At 39.1% G+C, this 27,984-nt stretch overlaps 1 protein-coding gene across 1 annotated transcript in view; it reads right to left on the reverse strand.

The window, feature by feature from the left end:
• The window catches only part of RNF213 (ring finger protein 213), a gene marked incomplete in the record, with an annotated part of 2,890,576 nt that overhangs the window by 1,835,559 nt on the left and 1,027,033 nt on the right, over positions 1 to 27,984 (reverse strand). The window contains 1 exon segment of the mRNA XM_044069632.1: positions 23,653 to 23,826. Coding sequence (XP_043925567.1) covers positions 23,653 to 23,826 — 174 coding nt within the window.

Consider the following 27,984-nt stretch of genomic DNA (forward strand, 5'->3'; position numbering starts at 1 on the left):
AAGCAATATGTCACAGTACATTTCTTTAGTAATGTGAAAGAAAGCTCTCACCTCTTTGGGTGAAATTCTTAATGGTGCAATCACAGTGTCTCAAACTTCATACCTTTTGATTCCTTTTTCTTCCTTACTGCTTAATCTTATCACAATTTTTTCTTCACCTCTTTCACTTCTTCCATGCTTTTCTCTCTCCTTTTACCATCTCTACATAAGACTCCTTCCTTACTACAACCTCAACAACCTCATCCTCTTGTATTTTTTTCATAATTTGCTCCCATGAAGTTGCTACCTCACTCTCTGATTCCTTCTTATTAATCATCTCCTTCAAATAAACATCCTACAACTCAGCATCTTCCTCAAACAGCTTCTGTTGGAAAAGCACTTCTGTATCCTTTGAAGATTTGGACACTTTCACTTGCATTCTTCTTGTACTTTCTCTCTCTCCATTATTTGCCCTCCGCTCCTCTGTCTCATCCTCTCTCTTCTAACCTTATCTCCTGCGAAGGCTTGACTGCCTTCTTTTTTATACCACCTCCAGCTACTTCCATTTCATCAGCATTAACCACACTATCGCACTCCATACTTTCTCCTGGTTTCTCCAAGCTGACTTTGCGCTCTGAAACCAGACATGTCACATTCAGTATTGACCCTGCACACAAAACAAAAGGAGAAGTTCCTCGATGCCCTGGCCAAATTTCCCCTCATAGTATAAATACTACTTTGGGTCTACCCTGGAAAGAGGCTACTAGCCTAATGGTTTAAACCTAATCAACAAAGGATAAATAAAATAAGTGACAAGAGCAGCAGTGCTCATGTTTGCCAAGGGATACAAGCCTGCATTGTTTTCACATTTAGTTTGAGGCCATGGTCCACGTACCACTTGTTAATTAATGAATTAGGCCCTTATAGAGATTACGTACATCATCTGATGTATTTATGACAGCTCTGAGATTGCAGTCAAAAGCAAACTTTGTCAGCACAGGGCTTTGGTGTCTGCTATACTGCCAAGATCAAACACTGAGGGAACCTGCTAGCCACCACAATTTTAGTTGAGACTGTGCCTCCAACACTAAACTTAGGTTCTGCAGATTAGCCAGTTTGAAACCCAGTGGGTAACATAAGGGTTTATAATACACTGGAATATCTTATCAATGACGCCTGAATGTGGAAAAGTATGAAGGTTCTGGCGAAGTCCTTGTTTGCCATGTGAACCAAGTCTAATCTAATTGGGTGCCAGGATCCGTCGCATAACACAAGCACTCAGGTCACTCCAAAGCAAGTACAAATATGACTCCGTCATTGTCCATGCTGGTGTGAATGACCTGAGACGTACCTCCCTGGACTACATGAAAAAAGACGTACAGGAGCTCTTTGATCATGTAGCCTAGGCCGGTATGACCCTGACCTTGTGTAGCATCTTACCCTCACCAAGAATGATGACAAAGTATAAAGACAAAATGATCAATTTTAACAATTGGCTAAAGTATTGGTGTCATTCAAAGGGGATCCATTGTCTGTCAGTCTGGGATGACATGCTCGACAAGTCACGTTGCTCAGCTAGGGACGGCTTGCACCTGTCACCCCTGGGTTTTCGAATACTGGCAAAGGCTCTTGTCTCCCCCATAGTGCCTTTTTTAGGCAAGGCTCAAAAGACAAACCCACCCCCATAGACAACACAAAGAAAAAAAAACTAAGGGTAATGCTGCTCAACACCAGAAGTCTAAACCTCAAGATGCACACACTCGAGACTCTTCTCAGTATGGAGAATATCGATATCTGTGCAGTAACATAAACCTGGTTCAAGGCTCCCGAGAACACCCCAGCACTAACAGGTTGTACTTCATACCATGCTTTCCGGCCCCAAAACTCGGACTGAACCACAAAAGGAGGGGGAGTATCCATATTTATCAGATACCCACAGCTCCAGGTTATTGGCACTGCACGAAGCATCGGAGATCATCCATGTGCAACTAACAGTGGGCAAAACTGCCTTTCAGTTTGTAGCCTGCTACAGACCACCCTCCCAAACACAGAAACCTCACTCGGCTTTCCTGAGAACACTGGAGAATATGAAGGTCTCTCCAAACACTATTATATTGGGTGACTTCAACTACCCAAACATCAACTGGGAAAACTATTCAAGCCCAAACACCCTTGCCCAACGGTTCCTAGAATTTATAAACTCAAATGCTATGGAACAACTGGTCACCACTCCCCACAAGAGGGGAAAATATATTGGATCTGGTCATCACCAACATGGGGTCTCTATGTTCCTCACCAGAGGTATACGCCTCATTGGTAAGATCAGACCATAAACAAATCTCAGTGGACATCCATATTCTGTCCCCACCCCTAGCCAAGGAAACCACTGTGAAGAACTTCTCAAAAGCAAACTTCACACTTCTCAAAACTGATGTGGAATCCTTCAAAGCCCCCAGGCCAGTGGAAAATACGACCCAAAATGCAGAATCCTTTACAAAAGCATTCTATGGACACCTACAGGAATGCATGGAGCATGCTATCCCACATAAAACCAAGACTCACTCCTCCAAAGGCAGGAGACCTGTCTGGTGGACCCCGGCCATAAACAAGCTATACAACAGAAGGAGAAAGCTACTACATGACAGAGCAAAATCCCAAAAAGGGAAGGTGTCACTGGTCAGTACTAGCAAGAAACTACGATCCCTCATAAAATCATCTAAGTCCAGCTTCGAAAGAAAAATTGCACAAGACACTAAAGATAATCACAAGGCCTTCTTTAGTTATGTCAGAAACCTGGGAGTCAACTCCCAAATATGCTGAGTTAGTGCAAAATGACAAAAAATACACTGAACCCACAGACATTGCCAACATCCTGGCAGAAAAGTTCAGTACAAACTTCTCCCCCCCCCCCCCAAAGGAGAAAATGTCTATCCCAACAGAGTGTAGCCTTCCTGAGAACACAGATGCACAGGTGAGAGCTGCCCTCTCCAAAGCAAAAAACATAGGATCAATGGGACCAGATGGTGTCCCAGGCTGCATCTTACATGAGCTCCAAGAAGAACTAAACCCTCATATAAAGTCACTGTCCAATCTCAGCCTTACTACAGGATATGTACCCAAGGAATGGCGTACAGCAACAGTGGTCCCACTCCACAAAGGTGATGCCACAACAGACCCCGGAAACTATCGCCCTATAAGCCTGACTAGCCTGGTCTGCAAAGCTATGGAGCATATCATCATGGAAATCATAAACAAAGACATTGGGAACCTCCAGACACTGGATCCTACCCAATTCGGCTTAGTTGAGGGCAGATCTTGCCTCATGAACCTGGTTGACTTCTTTGAAACAGTTACCAAAGCCATAGATGAAGGGAAGGTAGTCCACACAGCCTACCAGGACCTCGCGAAAGCCTTCGACACAATACCCCACTCGGGCATCATAAATAAGCTCATCAGCTTAAATATCAACCCCTATGTCACAAGATGGATTGCAAACTGGCTCAGGGATAGAACCCACATGGTCAGAATAGCAGGTGCCATGTCAGACTCTAAACCAGTTACAAGTGGTGTTCCACAAGGCTCAGTCCTGGGACCTCTCTTGTTCGGTATATATTTCTCCGAGGTACAGGCTAACACGGGTGGACTATGGCTGACCAAGTTTGCAGATGACTGCAAACTGGGTGCTGTAATCGACTCTCCGGCTGACACAAACATCCTCCAAAAGGGTCTCACAGAGACGGATAACTGGTGCCAGAGCCATGGCCTAAAGCTAAATGCCAAAAAGTGCATAGTCAGGGAAAAACAAAGTGCCCACAAATTACCACATAGGTGGTAATCCATTAAGTACGGAAGAAGTAATTAGGGACTTGGGGACTCAAGTAGATAGCAATCTCTCCTTTGACAATCACACTGCCAAAGTAGTTAGAAAGACCTTCTATATAGCCCACCTCATCACAAAAGGGTTCCCATCTAGATCAAGAGAGGTCAATGTGCCCCTCTACTCATCACTTATCAGGCCCATAATTGAGTACAATGCCCTGTTTGGGATGTACCTTACCCGACACCTTCAGCAACTGGGAAGACCCCAAAAGTATCTCACCAAGAGGATCAAGGGGCTCAAACAGATGCCCTATGCAGTTCGGCTAAAGAAACTCCAGCTCTACTCAGTTGCGTACTGCCTACTCAGAGGCGATCTGTGTCTGACATATAAAGCCATGTCCAACCTATAATTAATGGACATGCTTCACCTCAAGAAATCCAAATCTCTTAGAGCTACACTCTCCAGGGACTTGAACCTCAGCACAGAAATAAATAGGACATGCTGGAGGGACAGATTCATATCCCAGAGGCTCCACTCACTCTGGAACAAAATCCCAATCCATGTTAGGAAGCACCCCTCACTGACCCTCCAAGAGGAATATTGACGAGTGGATGGGAGATCGTAAGTTTACCCCTGGGATCTCTTCTGTGTCCCTGCTTGACAGAGGTACAGTAAACTAACCTTAAAAGGGCTACCTTCTGTGACCTACTACACAGAGGCACAGTCAACTAATCTAAAAGGGTGGTGAAAGCCAAACACACTCTGGCTAGGCTTATAAATGCCCTAGGGCAGATAGCCTAGTATCAACCTATGAACCTATGAATCTATTAGTGACTTGTTCAAAAAAGTCCACCAGGTTTAAGAGGCTGGATATGCCTTTAGCAATCCCAAACTGCTTTTAGTCCAGGGTTTGAAGACTAGGTATGTCCTTGTTTATGAAGACCATAATGATGTGGGTCCACTGACATACAGATAAGGCTGGAGGGACTGCCTGCGTTATTCATAGGTCCCCTTTAAGTTGGATGACTACAGTAATTCTCCATACTTCTGGCATTAATTCAGTGGAGAAACTGACACTGAAGAAATAATGTGTTGGCCAGTCATATCCCTTAGGCCAAAGAAGAAATGTCTGGAAAATAGGTTGAAAATTAGGTGACTTAGCCATTTTGCACAAAAGAGATGGATAATGTCAATAAGCAAGAAACATAAGGTGCGCGTAAGTGAACTATAAGGCTGTAGCTGACATCTCACAGGATAAGAGTGGCAGCAATGACATTCAGTGAGGAGAATATAATCATTTTCCTATTCCAACATTAAATAATATCCTGTAAATAAGGAATTTCACAAGGCAAAGAGTAGGCCAGACATTCAGTTTAATATGGATGAGTAATCAGGATAAATTTGCAATATGAATAGATAAGGAAAACGCATACTGTTATAAGTGATATTACCTGAAGGCAAGCTTAGAAAGTAGCAGTGAAGTAAAGGTCAGCCAATAGGAGGCTTGCAAAATGAAGGACACACATCACAGACTAAACTAACATATGCAAAACTTCTTATAAGCCGTTACGGCTGATAAATCGTTTTACAATGTAATCATAAAGGTAACTTTTTTTTTTTTTCTAATTTTTTTTTATTAAATATTTTTTCACAAAATATGCAGAAGATCAACAGGACATATACATGTGGTACAGCTGATGTTACAGATGCATACCATAAGCAAGTAATAATAGTTACTGCACACTTTACTAATTAACATTCAAATTAGGTAGAATTACAATTTTGTGTTACTATGAGGATATGCTTATATAGTGAGTCAGTCCAAGAACTTTTATCATATAGCAGTTCTCTTGTACATTATTTTACAAATGTGAGCAATACTAGAGGTATAACATCAACCTATAGAATGATAATTTACTCTACTATACCTCATATACATATATACAAATATGTCACCTTAATTATTGTGCTTACTAATCTCAAGCAAGTGATGTGTTTACTACACTTATATAATTAGCATTTAACTTACTGTGTATGACATATCAATTAATGCTTTGCAGTACCTCTGTTAGTAGGTTTGGTTCTTCTGACTTTTTGTATAAAGCTTCTTGGCCAATATGTGTTTTTTCGCCATGCTTTTGTATTCTGACCAGGTTAGTCTTGATATGGCTATCCAGTTTTTTTGCTATGTAAGCTTTTAATAGGGTGCATAGTATTATTATAATGTGTTTAGAGAAATTATCATCATTGCATTTGAATATATGCAGTCTAGCTGTCTCCCATGATAACGTGAATTTTGAACAGCCAGATTTCTATAAAAGGTATCTTAGTGAGAACCATTGTTTATAAACTGTTTTGCAGCTCCAAAAGATGAGGAGGATACCTGCCTCTATTAGGACAAAAGGAGCAATAGGGTGACTTGGATGGGTTGAATTTGTTAAGGTGAACAGGTGTATTGTAGCATTGTTTAAGATTATGATCCATGTGTATATTAACATTTTATATTGCGTCAGTTTCATAGTATTTCTAATAGCTAATCCCTTTTGAGTGTCTGTTATGGTGTTATCTTTTATTTTCCAAAAGTTTGAAAAAAGAATTGTATTTTGATATTTAATATTTGCTATTAATTTACATGAATTTGATATTTTCTTTTTACTTAAAAGCCATTTTAGAACTTGTGCTAAATTGACATCTTGTTCAACTACATTGATATATTTGGTTATAGTACTTACTAGGTATAAGATTTAATTATCAGTTTGTGTGTACTGCTTGCTTTAAGTAGTTTCATGATATTTTCCACTGAAAGGTTACTTAATTGGTAAAAATCCCATACTGTATATTTTTTTATTAAAGGGTATTTATTTAGGTTTACCCAAGTGTTTGCTAGTTTTATATCTGGGCTGTTATGTATTGGTTGCAGAAGAGTAATCGTGTCTTTTAAATTTATTATCAGTAACTTCTTGAAAATTTCACAGTTGTTTATTAAGATTGGGTGAATTTTTGTTGTCTTAAGAGTTTCTTGTTTTAAGAAAATCATTTTTGGATTAACTTTATATGTTATATTATTCTGGTGAAATAATTTAATCCATAATGGGTACCATTCATTACCTATTGGGTCATGATTTGCTATCTGCATGATGCGACTTGCATTAATAATTTCATAGTACAATTGAAAATCAGGAAGGCTTCAGCCTCATTTTTCTTTTGAGGGTATTACCTTATTATAGCTTATTCTTGTACTTTTTGGGTACCATATGAATTTTGCCAGATGAACTTTTATCTTGTTGAAGAAGGTAACTGGAATTTTCAAGAAAGTGGCATTCAGATGGTATAAAATCTTAAGCAATATGTCAATTTTTACAACTGAAGCTTTTGATAAGGTAAAAGTAACCTTTAAAAAACAAATTTCAGGAGGAGTGGAAGTAGAACTAACTAGTAGAGTAGTCTGTCCCAAACCCAACTATATAACACGGGTTTATGAGAATTAAAAAAAAAATGTTCTGAGTAATGCAAACCTTCTCAAAACTACTCCTGACACAGCTGATCTTGACATAACATACATTTAAAAGTGTATGTACAATAATGTGTAACTGTTTAATTAGCAGTAGCCAGACTACTGGCAACATTATCTGGTAAAGAATGTAAGTTGCCTCAAATCAGCTCAAAAATGCAACTTTGACATGAAATAAATAGAAGTTATGTTCTTACCATAACGTTCCATGTTAGTTGTCTTCTTCTCGCCTTCTTCTTGCTGGATGGGTTCGGAGCCGACCTCGGCCCGACTGCCACTCTAAAAGCTCGAGAGTTGGTTCCACCGGCTCGAGGCTCCCCTTATATCCCACAATGCTAGGCGAGAGTTACCTCAGATCTCGTTTGTAAGCTAACCCCAGCTTATAATAGTAACAGAATAACTGTAAAAACAGAGTCCACCTCTAACAACAGGAAGAAAGAAGGGTGACCTACATCCTGAACCAGGAAATATGCATAATAGCATATGTCTAAGAAAGAGGTGGTAGAAAGAGAGGTCACAATCACAACTCCTCTAGGTCTGTCCAGGCCAGGGGTAAGGAGGGTGGGACGCAAGAAGAAGGCGAGAAGAAGACAACTAACATGGAACGTTATGGTAAGAACATAACTTCTATATATTAAGTTGTCTATCTCGCCTTCATTCTTGCTGGATGGGACCGCGTCCTAGCACCTTGTCCCGGGTGGCCTAACGGAACAGACTCCTGAGAACAGTGGAACCAAAGTTAGCTCTATGCCTAGAAGCTAAATCCAACTTATAATGAGAAATGAAAGTGTGAGGAGTAGCCCAAGTAGCCGCTGCACAAATGGTGTCAATAGGCAGTCTGTCTTGGAAGGCTAAAGAAGTAGCCAAAGCTCTGGTGGAATGAGCCTTAGGTTTATCAGGCAGCTTTTGATGTCTAATTTCATATACAAGGGAAATCAAAGATGTTAGCCATCTGGATAATGATACCTTTGAAACTGAAAGTCCCTTTCTGCTTTCCGCATAGGAGACAAACAGCTGATCAGATTTTCTGAACTGTTTTGTTCTATCCAAGTAGTACCTCAATTGACGGTGAACATCCAGGCAGTGTAATTTTGTTCAGACCTATTGGAGTATTCTGGAAAAAGACAGGTAGATCAATGCTTTGATTTAGATTTGACGTCGAGACCACTTTAGGCAAAAGGACGGGTTAGTTCGTAAGGATACTCTGTCCTTATGAAACAAAAGATAAGGAGGACGACAGCTGAGTGCTTGAAGCTCTGAAACTCTTCTAGCTGATGTAATAGCTACCAGAAAAAGAGTCTTCCATGATAATAATTTTAAAGAACAGGAGACTGCAGGTTCGAAAGGGGGAAGAATCAAAGAAGCAAGAACTAAATTTAGGTCCCAAGGAGAAGGAGGATTTCTTATAGGAGGTCTGAGAAGAAAAACTCCTTTCAAAAAGGCTTTGCAAAGCTTGTGGGACATTAAGGCAGATTCAGAAATACCCACATGAAAGTTAGAAATAGCTGCCAATTGAACTTTAAGTGTAGAGGAGATGAACCTGCATGGAAGAGTTCAGCTAGAAAATCAAGGACTAATTGGATGGAAGCAGTGAAAGGATCTATGTCCTTTCCTTGAGCCCAATATGTGAAGCGTTTCCATTTACTCAAATAAATCTTTCGAGTGGAAGATTTATGGGAAGCTATCAAAATATCTCTAACAGAGTGAGATAATTGAGGAAGCCTGGCTAAGGTTGGAACTGGAGGAATCAAGCAGTGAGGTTCAGAGAGGGGAGGGAGCGATGAAACTGACCCGACTGATGGATCAAAAGATCTGGAACTAGGTCCAGATTCCACGGTCGCTCCAAGAGAAAACGATGTAGAAAGGGGAACCACACTTGTCGAGGCCAGTAAGGAGCAATGAGGATCAATGAGGCCTTCTGAGCGATAGCTTTCTGTATCACTTGAGAGATCAGTGGGAAAAGAGGAAATGCATACAGAAGTCCCCGGGGCCAAACTTGGACTAGAGCGTCTCTGCTGGGTTGGCCTGGTAAAGGGAATAGAGTGAAATATTCTCTGCACTTGCTGTTTTGGGGAGTAGCAAAAAGATCGCAGCAAGGCTGACCCCACTTGAGAAAAATTTCTCTCACTACAGAGTCTTTCAGAGACCACTCGTGAGGCATGAGTATAGCTCTGCTCAACTTGTCCGCAATTTGATTGGACTTTCCGGGGATGTGCGTTGCTATCAGAAACCGCTGAGAAGAAATCACCCATTGCCACAGTCTGAGTGCTTCTCGACACAGGGGGTATGATCTGGTTCTGCCTTGTTTGTTGATGTACCACACTACAGACATATTGTCTGTTTGGATTGCAATCGTTCCCAAGGGAAGAGAGTCTTGAAGGGCTTGCAACGCTAAAAGCACCGCTCTCATCTCCAGAACATTTATGTGCAAGTGGCATTCGTTTGGTTGCCATGTGCCCTGGACCGTCCTGCCCTGATAATGCCCCCCCCACCCGATCAGGGAGGCATCCGTTGTCAGAGTAGCAACCGGAGGAGGTGGAACAAAGGGTCTTCCCGACAAGAGCTGAGGGGAAGACATCCACCACATGAGATGATTTTTGCACGCTTGCGTGATCATAATGGTGTGAGACATTGGAAGCTGCTGGTATGACCATTGAGTAAAGAGCATCCATTGAAGGATCCGCATGTGGTATCTGGCTAATGGAAGCAAAGGTATGGCCGCTGCCATAATTCCCAGCACCTTCAGAACTAACCTGGCTTTGATTCTGTTGTTGTTGAAAAGGAGTGATACCAATTTGTGAATGTCTGTTATTCTCTGATGTGTTAGTCTTGCAGACATGTTTATTGTATCTAGATTTGCGCCTATGTAGGTAATAGTACGACAAGGCGACAAAACAGACTTTTCGCAATTTATTGAAATACCCAGCTTTTGACAAACGCGAAAAGTGTAATCTCTGGCCATCAGAAGGAGATGCTTGGTGGGAGCTGTGAGGAGCCAGTCGTCCAAATATGGAAACACCTGGAATCCTTGTCGTCTCAGGTGAGAAGCTACCACTGCCATGCATTTGGTAAACACCCGGGGGGCAGTGGTGAGACCAAAGGGCAGGGCCCTGAACTGAAAATGACTGGTTCCCAGCCTGAAGCGGAGGAATCTTCTGGAGCGTCTGTTCATTTTTATGTGATAGTACGCATCCTGAAGGTCTATAGAGCACATCCAGTTTCCTTTGCCCAAAAGGGGAAGGATGGATTGCAGCGTGACCATCGAAATCTTGTTTTCTTGACTGATCTGTTCAAGACACTGAGATCCAAAATTGGTCTCCAGTCCCCTGTTTTCTTTGGAACTAAAAAGAACCTTGAGTAGATTCCGGATCCTTGCTGGTCTGCTGGAACTGGCTGAATTGCTCTTTTTGCAAGCAGTTTTGAAATCTCCAAAACCGCTAGATCCCTTTGAGCGGGTGGAACATCTGGAAGGGATTTTTTTGACTGATTTGGAATGTGAAGAAAGGGGATAGAATAGCCTTCGGAAATGATGGACTGTACCCATTTGTCTTGAGTCAGGGATAGCCAGGCTTCTGGGTACAGTGACAATCTTCCCCCGACTGCCTCCGAAGATGGGCAGTCGGGCAACACCTCAGGGATGCTGAAAGGGCTTGTCAGGGAAGGCTTCCCGATTGCCCTGGTTCTGCGGACCCCTCTGCCCCTAGGGCGACGTCTACCATTGTTATTCCCGCCTCTGCCTCTGGCGGGGAAACGACTCTGTGCGTCAGGCGAAGTCCCTTGAGATTGTTTACGGAACCACATCTTTCCACCTTTCTGGCCTTTGGGGTAAGGCCTAGAAGGAGTAGAAAAACGGACTCCGACGGCAGAAAGGGTCTTGCCATCAGTTTCGCACCTAGTCAAGGTTTCTTTCACTTGAGGACCAAAGAGGGATGATCCATCAAACGGGGAGTTAGTGAAAGACGTCTTGAAGGGGTCCGCAAAATTGCATAGCCGCATCCAGGCATGCCTACGTAAGGCCACACCTGTCCCTGCGGCTCTCTGCTCGCTCCATCAGCCGCGTAAGAAAGAAGGCGCATGGAGGAGTTGGTTATGGAGTTAAGGGTAGCCAGCTGCGTGTTCATCTTATCTTGGAAACCCGCAGCTGTAGGGTCCTTTAACATTTCACTCGCTTCCTTGATCAAGTCCCTTTGAAGACGAGTAAAATGGCACAGGTAGTTCAGCGAACGCATAGTAAATGTCGCTGACGAGAACATCCGCTTCCCGTACCTGTCCATGGACCTAGATTCCTTGTTAGGTGGATGGACAGGTACTGAAGGATCAGCTAGCTCCTTCTTAGTGGCAGCAGCTACCACCATAGCATCCACAGAGACTCCTTTTGTTAAGAACTGTTTGTCTGCTGGTGCTGTTATGAACTTGGAGGGTCTCCTGGGAGTGGGGTCCACTGAATCAGGAGCCATCCATGCCTTCTTAGCAACCACTTGCATGAGGGGGTCAAAGGGGGGGGACACCCAGGAGGTGGAAGGACGAGAGCCAAACGCCTCAAGATACACAGATTCGTCCTCCGAAGGGTTGAGGGCTGGCCAATTTCCCCTCTGTTTCAGGATCTCCAGAATGTCTGCAAATGAGACATCTTCAGAAGGGGAACGGGGGGAACCCTCAGAATCATCCAAATCTGTGTCTGACGTGATGGACTCAGGTGAGTCAATGTGTTTCCTCTTACACTTCCTCTTCCGAGGGGGCTCTTCTGCCAAATCAGGAGAGGCCTCGGAAGAGGATGAAATCCCCACAGGGGTTTCCTGAGGAGCTGGCTCTCTGCGGTCCGGGATGAGGGAGTGAGTCGACTTAGCCTGAGGCACCATAGAGGGAGGGGCGGACGGAGCCGACTGTGGAGTAGAGCCAGGCTCTAACACACTCCGCATGACCTCGAATGCACCCCTGTCAGGCAGAGCCAGAGGTCCCAGCTCCGAGAAGCTAAGAACCCCCCTCGGCACCGACAGTGATGGCTCCGAGGCGATGTCGGAGCCGAACTCACCAGAGCAGCACCGAGAGGGAGAGGGGGTCGGACAAGGGGCCGATGCCACACACCCCTCGGAGCCGACGAGGGAAGTCCGGCGCCGAGATTCTTCCAAGGAAGAAAGCGGAGCCGACGACGGAGCCGAAGACAATTGTATCGGCTCCGACGCTATCACAGTCTCGGTTCCGACACGACCCGGCTCCGAGCTCAAGAGAGTCGAAGGAGGAATATGTTGATGGACCGGGGCAGGCATCGACTGATGAGTCGGGCTCTGAAGCATCTGGGCCAGTGCCTCGGACTTAAGAAGTCGACTCACTACCCTCTGAAGGTCATGATCCGACAGCCTCGATGACCTAGAGGAGTGAGATCTTTGGCTCCGTTCAGACAGCAGGGGAGATCCTGGAGCCGAATGAACGGAGCCAAGAGATAGTGACCTGGACCTCTTCCTAGTTGTCGGCTCCGAAGGTCTGGTCGGAGCCGACACGGGAACTTCTACTACCTCGGCTCCGGCCGGAGCCGAGCCACAGAAACTGTGGACTGAGACTTATCGGCTCCAGCCGGATCCGATGAAGGCAGAGGTTGAGAAACCTTAGGTCTCGGCTCAGTAGCCGGAGCCGAAGACCTAGATGCCTTAGAGGGCTTCCCTGTTGAAACAGATAGGGAATCCTCTGGCTTGAGTAAGCCTCTTAGTATCAATTTATTTTTTCTTTCCTGCAGGACCCTGGGGCTGAAGCCATGGCACACAGCACAGGAGTCCTGCAGGTGCAAAGGCCCCAGACAGTAGACACAAGAAGTGTGAGCGTCTGTCAGAGACATTTTCTGACAGCACGCATCACACTTCTTGAATCCGGAGACCTTTGCTTCTTTAGACATTTTTAAACAGGTGTACACAAACACACACACAAACACACTAGTTACACCCTGTCAAGTTAAATTATAATAAAACCACTAACTAGGATTTTAAAATAAAATAATACACACACTAGGGAAGAGAAAAGGCCTGTAGGCCCAAGGGAAGAACCTAAGGTTCTTGAGGGAAAAAAACGGAAATTTTTTAGAAGGGGATAAAAATTTCTCTAAACTAAGGGAATTAAGTAAATATATTAAAATTAAAGGGGTTTTGAAAGACTAATTTCCACAAGAAAAAGTCACTTACCAAGAACCGGTAGAAAACCAACCTCGAAGCTGTAGCGGCAAACGAGATCTGAGGTAACTCTCGCCTAGCATTGTGGGATATAAGGGGAGCCTCGAGCCGGTGGAACCAACTCTCGAGCTTTTAGAGTGGCCGAGTCGGAGCCGAGGTCGGCTCCGAACCCATCCAGCAAGAATGAAGGCGAGATAGACAACTTAACATCATGCATTACATTGCTTGATGCCCTAGGACGCTTCACAGAAAGTACTAGCTGTAAAGATAGCATGTTTATTTAATATGTTGTTGCTGCTGTTGTGTCTTTTGGCTTGCAGTGTCAGCATGTTTTTCTAATATCATGAATCTTTATTGAGTGATAAAATTGACCACAACAGCCTGTTTGCATAGAGGCAAAGTATACATACATACATATGTATGTATAAAGTATATATATTGCACTACAATGGTAGTGACATGGGTTTGAAAACAGACTGGGATTGCTAGGGATGACCAGTTGGAAAGGAAGCCTGTCAATCCACTCCCACATCAGTGACCTGAAAACTCTGTGGACAGCCTGAATAAAGCAATGCTGTGAAGCAAATTAACATATCTGTAGATGTTTCATAATGTTCAGTACTGCCTTAAAGGTACCTGTTTGGATGTCTGCCACAAAAAGCCTGATGTCCAGCCAAATGTTTAGAGATTTTCACACTTTTCTCTTTCTGCCAAGAGGATGATGCCCCCTCACATGGATATCAAGACACAAATGGCACAAAAGGGACATTCACCCATACCATCTTTAGTTCTTCCTTGCCCTTGAAGCATTAGGGGTCTAGCAAAAACACCGTACTGGCTGCTCAAGTGGCCCAAAGAAAAAAACAAAGCCACAGGACACTGCAAAGTTCCATCTCCAAGCAGGAAGCAAACCCAAGGAGGAAGGGTGCATTATAGCATCAGATGAGAGTAACATTGGGGATTAAAGCTGACTGGGTACCCACCTCAACCTCAGGATGGTAACAGGTTAAAAACGGAAGGGCAGGAGGAGGTAAATATCAACAGTAAACATACCCAAATATATATCTATCTCCACTATGCTCCTCATGCTGTTCACTGCTATAGAAATCTAAGCACTTGGAATAATTCCTAAAGTTTACATAAAGAGGGGTGGCTGAAACTGCGAAGACATAGCTTGTAAAACCCTTTGCAGGATGACTATAACAAAACCTTCCTTAGCTTTAGAGGTGATATCTTACTTGTAGTCCTCACACTGCCAGGTGGCTAGCCCTACCAGAGTTGTTCTTCAGTACCACACACACACGTGTACTTGCATCCACAGCCTATTTAGGGTGTCCAGTCCTCCTACTGTATGTCTTTGCAATGTGAATTGCTTATCCAGTTTCTCTTTCCAATGTTTTCTAACCTTCTCTGTTTGATTTGTATGGCTATTGTACAGTATTTTATATGCCCTATTAATTACCTTTTTTAAACAGCAGCTTCTGTTGCAGATTCAGTTAAAAACTCTACCAGAGCAGGTCTTTCACTTAGTTCTCTATTTGTCTATAGACAGATATCTATCCCAGACATAGAAGGCAGTCTAGCTTGCAGTCCCAGTGTCTTCTTGGATTCTTCCCATTCTATTACTTCTTCCTCTCTAGTTATTTGTTCCCAATACCTTGGTTCCTTTGCCAGTTTTCTCCAGTAAATTCCAGACCCCTCTCTGTACTCTTAATTGCAATTGTCCCTACCGACAAAATCTCCGTTCTCATGTTGGCACTGAATTCTTAAAATACTTTCTGCTACTTTACGAATATAATATTCTATGAGGCTGTTGTTATGCTCCTTAAGGATTTGCATCCAAACTCCTATTCTCTCCATATTTCTTGAATTTCCCCTTTGCTTCATCATCATCAATTCTCATTTTGAAATATATCTTTCTGCTTGTGTTTTGGATGTCAACCTTAACTGTGTAGGTCTAAAATAGCCTTTCAAATCAAGTAATCCTAACTCACCTTTTTCTATTGACAGATCAACGTATCCCACTTCATCCTTGCCCCTTCCCCCTCACAGATAAAATCCTCAACTATGTTAATTACTGCCAGCAACTTCTCCTCAGGTTGACATAAATATGCCTGATATATATATATATATATATATACATATGTATATAACTAAAGGAACTAAAAACATTTTCACTGCTTCTACCTTGCTATGCATACCAGTAAACAAGAGCGTCCAGTTCTTAGTTTCTCTATTAGCTTTTTAGTCTCTTTCCAACAAGAATCTATTTAATCTATACTTCTATATACTTCATTTTATCGTGTCACCATAAATATGGGTACTGATAGACAAATTTGTATGTGGATACATAATCTATACCTAAATCCTTTGCTTTATCTTCATTAATTTTTTAATCCTGAAAAGACCTGACACTGTCTCAAGTTGTTCCTGGTTTTACAAGGCACAAAATATCATCTGCAATAAAGCCAGCTTTTCCTGATTACTATACCAATTAAATCCTTGAATTTCTGAGCCCCTTACTTTCTTTACCAATGGTTTTAAATATAAATCAAATAAAGGGGAAAGCAGAATTCCCTGCCTGGTTCTTCTGTTCAGACGCAACTTGTCAGAAAGGAACCCTCACATTTTTGCCTCCATTCTCTCATATAACCTCCTAATTAACCATATAATTGTATCAGGGAATGCAAATGCTTCCATTGCCCTACTGATATAATTCCAGCTTACTCTTGTTAAAAGCTTTCACTGTATCGAGACACAACAGCAGCAGCAGTATTTCCTCATACTCTGCTTCCCTCTGGATCATCACTGTTCTACTAATGTTGTCAAATGTTTGCTTCCCTTCCACAAAACCACACTGATCCATATCTATCAATTTTTGGACACACCACCTTTGCCATTTTTTAGGTATTATATATCTAAATATGTTATACTCATGGTTTTAAACTGAAACAAGCCTATATGAAGCTGGGATTGATGGGTCTTTACAGTCTTTAGGTATTATAATCACTATGGCTTTCTTCCAAGATATTGGTGCTTCCCTTCCTTTTAAAATACTTAACAAAACTTTTCATATCTTTATCATTTTCTTGACTCATAGCTTCCATACCTCTACAGGAATTCATCTATTCTTGATGAATTTCCTGCAGATAGATTATAAATCACCATTTTTACCTCACACTTCCTATCCTGACTGTTATCATGTACTTTAAACCTTCGCATATTTAAGCCTTCCATAAATATTTCCATCTGTGATTTTTCTTGACTTCCGCATTTCTCTGTTTTACACAACTTTTCATAAAATTTCGAAAATTTCTCTAATAACTTCTACAGTTTTATTTTTTGTTGTAGGCTCCCCAAGTTTCGCAACGGCCCTTTCCACTTTCTGTTGCCTATGTCATCATGCTAAAAGTTTTTCTGTTCTGGAGTTATCAAAACACAGTTATATAACAGCAGTCTTTCCAAACACATGCATATTATCCAGATAGTCCCTTATTTTCTCTTTTGCACTCAGCAAATGCTCCTCTTATTCTTTGAGATTACCCTTATTCTGCAATACTTAAATCTTTCTCTACCCTCTAAATAATCTTATCTCTTTCTTTTATTTCTACCCTACTTTTAAACTTCACTTTTGTTTTATCCCATTCAATAGCAATAACTTCTGAAGAAATTTCTATCTTCTCAAGTAACTCTTGAAAAATTTCCACTCCCCATTTCTTAAATTCTCCTCATTTAACAGGTGAGTGGGGAAGCGTCATGTCTCATTTTCACTTCATTACCATGCATTTTTATCTTACTTGTTATTAACTCATGATCTGAAATGGTTATTGGATATGTGTCAAAGCTTTCAATTAAATCCACATGCTCCTATGAAATACTTCTGTCTAGTCTAGTAAAGTTATTGTACTTTGGGAAATATGGAAATTCTCCGAGTTCCTACTATTGAATTCACATCTTTCATACCAAATATTTTCATAAAGTTCTTCAGAAATCTACTCTCTTTTGTAATATATGTTCCCTTCTAGGTCTTCTAAAAAAAAAAAAAAAAAGTAATCTCTCTGGTATCCCTGAAGTCTCAAACAACCCACTAAAGAAGTATAGTGAGTCCAAAAACAAAATAGTGTCAGAAACTTCTCTGTGTGGAAGATTTTCAGTCCATATATCTCTAGTTAATCACTCTATATTAATCAGATCAGACAATTGTACTAGAAGTAGCTAACAAACTCGCCTTAAGTCAAATATATATATAAAATATATATATATATATATATATATATATATATATATGAAATATTGCACAGAATTACTATGTATTTGAAAGTAATCCAAGCAAGGCAGCCAGTCTGTTTCCAGTCGAAAATCCTTTAAGTAGACAGACAAGCAATCCAAGCAAAGTAGTAGTTTCCTCACAAGCTTACTATATATATATATATATATATATATATATATATATATATATATATATATATATATATATAAAACAAAAAAACTCCAAAGCAAACTCAGAAGTAATCCAGGCAACAAAATAATATTCCAACTCAGGATTTTAGTGCTTTCATCCACTTATTTTAATTGTGAACTTCTTCAGAAAATAACAAACACATACTCCCCAGTTCCTTTAAATACTTAAAAATAGGAAATGACATCACAGTGTGATATATACACTTTTTATCAGGCAAGGGAATGGTTTACAGGGCTGTAAAATAAAGTGTTATTGGTACAGATGTTAAATTCACATCCCTTCCCCCATCAGTGTGACACTCGAGCTGGTCCTGCCCTACTTAGTAGCTGTCATAATAATATAACCCTTATGTACTTAAATAAACTTTATAATGATGTGGTATCTCTTATTTAACCAGGTTATTAAGTCTGTGATTTTATCCAAGACAATTTACTACATAGCTGGAAAAATATCAACCTTAGCCCATTTGGCAATCAAAACATATATATACATATACACTTTACAAGTAAAATATCAATTGTAAAAGTCATATTCTATTTTCATAACCCATTGTTAACAAAGATCACTTTCATCCTTATAGACTTCTTTAGGTCTGTGTACAAGAACCCTAAAAACTATCTATAAAAATATTATTGCATACTTAGTAAATACTATGACACATCATTTTGAATAAAGTGGAAAGAAAGAGAAGAAAAAGAAAAAATGATGAGAAAAAATGTATGATGATGGAAACAAAATATACCCTTAAATTAAAACTGATTTAACATGGTATTTAAAACCAACTTGTAAAATAAAATAAAATTAGTCATGTAAACAATGTGGCAATTTTTTAAGTTCCAGTACACTTTTAATTGAACAGTAGTAGTTTAGTCCAGGCTTCCTAAAAGAGAGTTATCTTAAAGGAGACATCCAGGATATTCTGGAGAAACATGAACTCATGTGGCAATTAAAGCTGAACTCTTTTAGGAAGCCTGGCCTAAACTACTATTGTTCAATTAAAAGTGTACTGGAACTTAGAAAATTGTCACATTGTTTACATGACTAATTCTTTTATTTTATTCTACCAGTTGGTTTTAAATACCATATTAAATCAGTTTTAATTTAAGCGTATATTTTGTTTCCATCATACATTTTTTCTTATTATTTTCTTATTACTTTTCTTTCCACTTTATTCAAAATGATGTGTAATAACAATACTTACTAATTATACAACAATAATTTTATAGATAGTTTTTAGGGTTCTTGTACACAGACCTGAAGAAGTCTAGAAGGACAAAAGCGATCTTTGTTAACATTAGCTTATGAAAATTGAATATGATTTTTACAATTTATTTTTTACATGCAAAGTGTAAATGTATATATTTATATAGATTTTTTTGATTGCCGAATGGACTAAGGTTGATATATTTCCAGCTATGTAGTATATTGTCTTGGATAAAATCACAGACATAATAATATGGTTAAATAAGAGATATCACATCATTATTAATTTTATTTAAATTACATAAGGGTTATATTACTATGACAGCTAAGCAGGGCAGGACCAGCTTGACTGTCACACTGATGAGGGAAGGGATGTGAATTTAACATGTGTACAAATAACACAGTTTTACAGCACAATAAACCATTCCCTTGCCTGATAAAAAGTATATATATATATATATATATATATATATATATATATATATATATATATATATATTTAGAAAGCTTGTGAGGGAACTATTACTCTGTTAATTTTGTTTTACTTGGATCGCTTGTCTGTGTAATTAATAAAGGATTTTCGACTGGAAACAGACTGCCTGCCTTGCTTGGATTACTTTCGAATACTTACTAATTCTGTACAAAATTTCATATTATATATATATATATATATATATATATATATATATATATATATATATATATTTTTTTTTAAACTTAAGATGAGTTTAGGTTCACTACTTCTACTACTATTGTCTGATCTGATTAATATAGAGTGATTAACTAGAGATATATGGACTGAAAAGTTTATTACACTCTCTAGGTCTTCTAGAGACATCAAATTGTAGTCCCCACCTATACGTAATATTCCCTGCTTAAAGCTGATTACTTCTCCCAAAATTTTTTGAAGCTCAATAGCAGTTTTAGGTGGAACATAGACACATCAGCATAAGCCTCCTCCATTGCCAGTAGCCCCTTGCTTTCACAAATCTAAAATTATCTTTTTCCATTTTCTATCGATGTTAAAACTCCTCTACCAATTAGTGTAAGTACTCCCCATTCCCTTTGTCCCTGATACTCTGCTGAGTATCCCTCCTGGAATCCTTTCTTTATCAAAATGACATGCTTATTTCTTTCCAAGTGTGTCTCCTGTAGCATTATTTGTACTCTGCATTTCTTAATATAATTCAGTACGCTTTAATGTTTGTGTATATCTGTGAGGCCATTAACATAAATATAGATGGTGTAGCTATTACAAGAAGTTATTATTCCCACCTATTAAATATGAAAACTTTTTATTTGTTTAATTTGTATTTGTTTTTTGGGGTAAAACAATGATTTCCAAGAGTCACACAGTTAGGAAATGGAGGTAGAGGCTGAGGGATTCAAACCTTGCACCAGTGGAAGCTGAGGGAATCAAACCCTATTTTCCAGCTTTTGTATTACATACTCCCACTAATGTTTGGGAGGTCAATCTTTTTTATACAGTTGTGTCTTGTCTTCATTTGAATGTATGTCACCTTTTACAATAATTTTTGTTTTAATGAAAGCCCTCAAACAAAACACCAAACACACTCCAGAAAGTAATAAAGTTAACACATAAATCTATGTACTTCATCTAATACTAAAGTTTAACCCTCCTAATAGGAACAATTGCTCCAAACTGACATCTGTACACACAGGCAAAACTTAGCCTCAAGGTCATCTATGCTAAGATGCATATTACAACCTGTGCTTCTGCTTATACAAATTGCTGTCCATTGTTGTCTTATATTTGTCCCCCCTTTTAAGTGTGAAAAATAGTGTGTATGTTTTCAGAAAACAATGAGTTTTAGCCTTAAAAAAGTGTTACAGCTTTAACTGCATACCAGTCAGCTCGTCTCCACAGAAACCTAAGAATAAAATGTACAGTTCTCCACAGTTGCAAACTTCTCAAACTGAACATTTATTTGGTAAGTGAAAGTTTTTCATTGCATTAATATTCTTTTACATGCTTACACAAAATGTATTATTAAATTAAGCCAAGAGCCTTAATTCAGACATTCACCTATCCAAAAGAAAGACAAAACTTATTAACTATATATATATATATATATATATATATATATATATATATATATATATATATATATATATATATATATATATATATATATATATATACATACATACATACACACATACATATATATTAAACATGCATTGTCCAGGCTTTCTTCTCTTTTTACACTAATGCCTACATTTCTTAAAACTAAAGAAATAAAGGCACTTGCTTACTTTAGTACCTTTATCATATACTACAATAACTGGAAATGCTTTGTTATACAACATGCAATTTTTAACATGAAATGTTTTATACAAAAAAATTGTTTTACTTAAGAGTTACTGGTTTCTCTTCCCTCTTAATGTCCTTTCAAATACTAATGACGAAGTGGGTATACACATTTAAAGTAAACAGAAGCCCAATCTTTCCACTTTTTCTTGCAAAGCCATGTTGCACAAATGTGACTGATTCTTTATAATATTACATTTATTCACTAATTTCAGTGTTGTCATTCTTCATCCTGCTCATCTCCATCTTCCAACCCCACACTCTAGTTCAAGTCCAAGGAACTCCTGATTCTAGTCAATTCCTGTTCTTTTTTCTGTTTTTTAAGACATTTTCCTTTGGAACACTGGAAAAGTTTTCACTAGCAAAGACTCAGTATGAGCTTTATTATCAGAAGAATGAGAAGTAGAGACCTCTTCTGTTAAGTCATGTTTTGTTGGACAAACTTTTGTATTTCCTCCTAAGCCTGCCCTGCATCAAAAATGACTAATCCTCTAGGAAAAAAATATTCTCAAGACAGCTGCTCAAATCTCATACCTGCCTCTTGACATTCCCTGATTGTTGGGATAAATTTGCTTCCCTTCAGCCTGGGGTACAGTGAATAAACTTTTTCCAAAAATATTCAACTGTCTTCAACTTTTAATACATTGTTCTGTCACAATTTTGTCAGGATCAACTCTCTGCCAGTATGATTGTCTCTTTACTATTACAGATCTTGGCTGCTTTCTCATGGCCAGGTTTGGAGTGTGCAAGCAGTGTGCCCTTTCACATAACAAATCCTGCTGTGAAATATCGGTCCAGTTCCTTATTTGTGCTTTCATAAAATTAATACGGTCTGTTCATTACAGGTACTCTGGTACAGCAGAACATCTAAGGTTTCCCTGCATGGTCTGTTCTCCAACTCTACCATTTTTGAAATAGCTCTTCTTGAGAGGTCTCACACTCAACCAGCCTTTTTTTCACTTCAACCTCTGATTTTTGCAGTTTTATCAAGTTCATCTGAATATCTGTTTAAAGCTTCCTCCATTTTTCCAGCCTTTTGTTATCTGAGTTGATATACTCCTTCAATGTTTCATTTATTTTAATCAGCTCTGAGCATGCTCAATTTATTTTTTTCATCTACATTACTGAAAGCCATCTCCTGCATTAAAGTTGGAGACTGAACTGCATTTTACTAAACAGTTGAAGGATTCTTCCCACTCAGTGATTTCTCTTCAGCTTTTCTAGCCGAATTTCTTTCAAGATCTGTAAACTTCTACTTTGCTGGCATCCAGACTGTTTACTTACAAGGCAGTAACTGCATTTACTAAATCTGGCAGAGAGTTACTGACCCCTATCTCTTTTTTTTCACAATGTAACAGCTGAAATTAAGCTGCTGATCAGTGATCAGCCATCTTGGAAGTCCACTCCTGGAATTTCTGACAGAGTGCTTCCACAGTTCATTATACTCCCAAAAAACATGTTCCCATTTACCAGAAAAATGCATCTTTGGGAGTAATCTGACAGCCACAATAATGACTTTCTCAAGGCATGTCATTTACTCAACTCCAAAATATCAGAAAAATTCCTTTTTGTTTCTTTTTTGCAGAGAAATATAATTTAACAAGTGTAATTAACTATCGTGAAGTAGCAGCCCAGAAATGACCAATGGAGTTACAAAGCTAAGTAAAGCAGTTACTTTGTTCAGCAGTAAAAAAAAGAACTGAATTAGAAACACATTCCACACTCCTTTAGAGTTGGACTGCTTTTTAATTACCACAGTACAAGAATGCAATCATATGTCTTAAGAAATATCTACTGATATAAAGTATGCCTATCCTCCAGTATAATTCCACGTTAAATATATACTTCCTGTTGCAATGATACTTTTACTGTACTGCCACATGACAGTGAAAAGGGACAATTCTCACTACGCTGGGAGATTGTGAAAAAAGATCTTAAGGCTATTGGCCATCTCCTAAAGTTAATGATGTATATGGTAAGTGAGCACAGCATGACTATTCTTAATTCTTATTAAAAAAAAAAAAAACTTATGCAGGAAAAAAACTGAGGAAAGCAGAGGAGTAAGGGCTGGAAAAAATCATATGAAGTCAAAAATGAATTCTGTTTTTAAAACATTTTACTTAATGGCATATACATATCTCAATCCAATTACACCTTTCAAAAAAGGATAAAGAATAAAAGACTTACTTAATTCATATATTTTCAAAAAGTTTTTCTGATTTTTTAAGATACATTCCACATACTGCACATAAATGTTTCCACTCAGAAGCCCATCGACTGTAGTTTCCAGAATTGCAATTGCAGTATCTAATAATTCTTTGGCTTTATTTGTAAGCTTATCAATGATCTTGGCATCTGCTCCTATTAAAACAAAATGGTATTAAAAAAAAATCTGCATTACTGTCATTATGCTATCAGTATCCAGAGATTTATTGTTTACCCTACAATTAAAACACTTGTACAGCGAAACAATATTGCACATTTTTATACATTCACAAAAATTACAATGCTGATTCAAGTTCATGGACCATAATCTCCATGCCAACACTCATCCTCCCTCCTTGAGGGCAAAACAAGTTAGGTACTTATTCAAACACCAAGGCTTCCCTTTAAGTAAATGAGAGTATAATCTGTTTTATATGCAATGAAGACTACTTCAAAGATGGGGAAGCACTGAGTAATAAATCTGTCCCTATAAATTTATTACTTACTTGCTGATAGAGATTCAAGTCTTTAGTTTTACTGTTCAGCCATTTCTTTTGTAATGGTACTGGGAAATCAAGAAGGGTTATGTCCTTGACACCATCGAGTGCTGCCATAAATCACTGTGCAGGTATCTATAAAAGCCACAGTATATCGAAACTGCTTCAAGTCTATCTTGGCAGCTGAGTGTCTTTACTCTGGGTAATCTTTTTAGAAAGGAAGCTCTGGGTTTCTACCTGTATAACATGTTTGGATAATGGTCTAGTCAGGCCACAGAATACAGAAATAAAACTTTGTTTGACTGGGATGAATTACCTTTAGGTACTAAATATGCTGCATAAAAGGATTTCCTGGCTAACGTTACTATCTGGTAGTCAAAGGTTAAGGAGCTGTCTACAATGATTCTGGGATCTCGTATAAATGAACATCAGTCTGGAGTGCACAGCTGTCTATAAAGTAAGCTGCTGCTGAGATCGGTTTACAAAATATGACAATGCTATACTTTTTCGTATTCATTTTAAAAAGGTTTCTAAATACCCACTAATCTTTACGGCTTAGTTCTTGCTGTAGTAACAAGTACCACATGAGCAAATGACAACTAAATCTAATGACAAGGTGGGAATTAACTAAGTCTGGCTGGTTTGCAGATCCAAAAAGTACATGCTGAATAGAAGGGGTTCCACTACTGAACTTTGAGGAATGCCTTTGGTCACCTTTTTGCTTTCTAAGGTGACATATGCTTTTTAATTTATGCAGGTTTTATCAGCCAGTTTGCTCTATTTTATACAACACAAGGGTGTATATTTAAGTTTATTTGCAATTTCAGCATGGGGAATACTGGCAAAGGCTTTGGCCTGACCTAACTATACTTTCCAAACTGCATGCATGGCCACCATCCACAGCTTCAATGAATTTCTTGAAGAATTTACTAAATTGGGTAGACGTCTTCCTTTGATACCAACTACACTGTTGCAAGTCTAGAGCAATATCATTTTTTTTTTTTTTTTTTAAATCAAAGCTTATGATGTAAAACAGTTGTTACTGCCTCTGTAAATACCTCTCTGTTCAGCGACTTCTCAAAAGCAAACCTTCACTTGCTTAACGATCTACATAATTTCCACTTTCAACCTCCTCAGATGGATCCCATTGCTAAAGCTTCTGCCTGTGCCTCTGACTTCTACCACCACTTAAATATGTATATTTACTTATAGGCAATCCCTACTCTCAATAAATATACTAAAAATTTTAAAAACAAAGTCTGTTGTGGAATACCTGTGTAAATAAATTACTTAATAGAAATAATTTTCCTAATGTTTATACCTTAAAAACACACTTGAAATAAACTAATAACGAGCTTAGAGGAAATATCAGGAAGGTCAAAGCTAACTGTGAACTTACAACAGGCACTAAAACCAAAAATAACTGGAAATCTTTCTTTGAATATGTCAAGAAATTAAGAACGAACACCCAATAATAAATCCACAACTGGCCAAAAGATGAAAGTTTTAATGCAGGCAATAAAACACAAGAAACACTGAGTGTTTCTTGTGTTTTATTGCCTGCATTAAAACTTTCATCTTTTGGCCAGTTGTGGATTTATTTTTCCAGTTTTGAGTTGTGTCATCTAACACCCAGTAATGTCTTGACTAGGCCACAATAACACTGCTCAGTCTGACCCAAAAGTAGTAGCTAATATTCTAGTTGATAAATTTCACCCACCCGCAGATATAGCTATTCCAGAGATTATGCAGTTTCTGCAATCTCCTTTAATTACAATGGAGCAAGTTCTCTCCATCTTGAAAAGCTAAAAACACTTCATCCATGGGCCCTGATAACATGCCAGGTTGTATGATCAGTGTGAAATGCACCTTATTTGAATACATATATAAATTCTTTAATATGAAGCTCTTCACTGGCTAGATTCCTAAAGCCTGGAAAACAACCACTGTAGTGCCATTACACAGGAATGCTTCAACCAGGGACAAACACATCCATTAGTTTCCAAAGCTTTACAAATGAGGCTCATGAATGTATTACATCAGACCCCATCAATCTAGATATTGAAAACTCTGAACTGTCTTCAAATTGGTTTGGCTAAAGGAAAGTCCTGCCTCTTTAACCTCATTAATTTCTTTGACAAGTTAACTGAAGTACTGCATTGTGATTATGCAGTACTTATAGCATTTGTGGACCTGACCAAAGCCATTCCCCAGGCAAGCATTATTGACAGACTTCTATATTTATTTTACATTTATTTACCTTGATAGTGCACTGATCACAATTAACTATTTGCAAGTACTGCCTGGACGAAATAATTCACAGAGAGAAAAAGAACAAAGAGAGAAAAAGGAAACAAATATCTCACAAAAGCTGAACAGTGCCACATATTACACAATGTCCATGAATCCATCATAGTGGAGATGCTGTACGGATAGAAAAGGCAAGGGTGTCAAGAGATGGAGTGAGGGAGTGGTATGTGGAGTTGCAAGGTTTTCAAAGAGACAGAGGGAGATAAGGGTAGTGAATCAGAAGATCCTTGGGTGATATGCCCTGCTATATGGCAAGTACACCATATGCCCTGCTATATGGCAGGTACATGTTATACCCTGTTATATGGCAAATACATTCTGATCTGGCTCAGAAGATTTTTTTTTTTCAAGTTCAGCTCTGAAGGTGGGAAAGAGGAACTGTAGCTGCTTTACATATGAGGGATGGAGTCCCACTGTTTTGGAGCAAGGGTAAAGTAAGAGTGATTGGTACAGTAAAAGCCTTATTTGTGTAGTTTGTTGTGGGTGGGGTTGGTTGGGAGAAGCATCAGAGGTTTTAATGCCTGTCTTTACTGTACTGCTTGCTAGCTAGTTGGGGAAACGAGTTGGGTTAGAGGAGTATGTATATCAGAGAACCTAACAACAAGTCCACTCTGTGTTGTACTAGGAGCCATAGGGCTTTCTGTGGATGATGCAGTGATGCTCAATAGAGGTGAGGTAGTGATGAATCAGCAGCTTTCATTTTTGATAGTCTGCAATGCGTTGGTGCTGTTGTGTGGTAAATGGTTAACTGGTTGCCTGACAGATCACCCATGTGGTTAGAGTTGCAGGTGACACTTCAGAACAGTAAAAAAACAAATTAGCAGAGATGCACAGCAGGGCTCAGTTTTTGATCCCCTCTTACTTGTCATCTATTTCTCAGGCTTTCAGGTCGATGCTCTTGTCCTATGGTCATCCAAGTTTGCATAAAGCCAAACACGAGCTGTACTGCAATTGGTGCAAGGATAATGATCTCAAATTAAATGTAAATAAAAAACATAGTATAAACATAGTATAGTTCAGTCTGTAAACAAAACATTTTCACATACCATACAGGTGTCACACACCTCCAGACACTGTGAAAATGAATTTAGACTCAGTTGTTGATAATTCCTTATCATTTGACCATCGTATCTCTACAGCAGTTGGGAAAGACTTTTATCTGGCTCATCTAATTTCTAAAGGCATTTCCTCTAGGTCCACAGAAGTCTTAATTACCATTTACAGATATCTCATCAGAGCAGTTATTGAATATAATGACCTTTTAGCATATACTTGTCTAAACATATCACTCAACTTGAGACCTCAGGGATTCATAACTAAAAAGATCAGTAATCTCAAAAATCTTAAAAGTTGTATTCAAGTCTCTTATAGATTCCTCCATGGAGATCTGTCTAGCCTTTTGAATCATAAAAGACCCGACCCTCTTTAACCTCCTAGTCCTTCATAAACAAAAAGTTCCTCAAATATCTGGTTAAAGGAACTACACTTTGACCATTTTTGATCATCA

Source organism: Protopterus annectens, chromosome 4.part0 (assembly GCF_019279795.1).
Source record: "Protopterus annectens isolate FY-2018-M chromosome 4.part0, PAN1.0, whole genome shotgun sequence".
Classification (NCBI taxonomy): Eukaryota; Metazoa; Chordata; order Ceratodontiformes; family Protopteridae; genus Protopterus; species Protopterus annectens.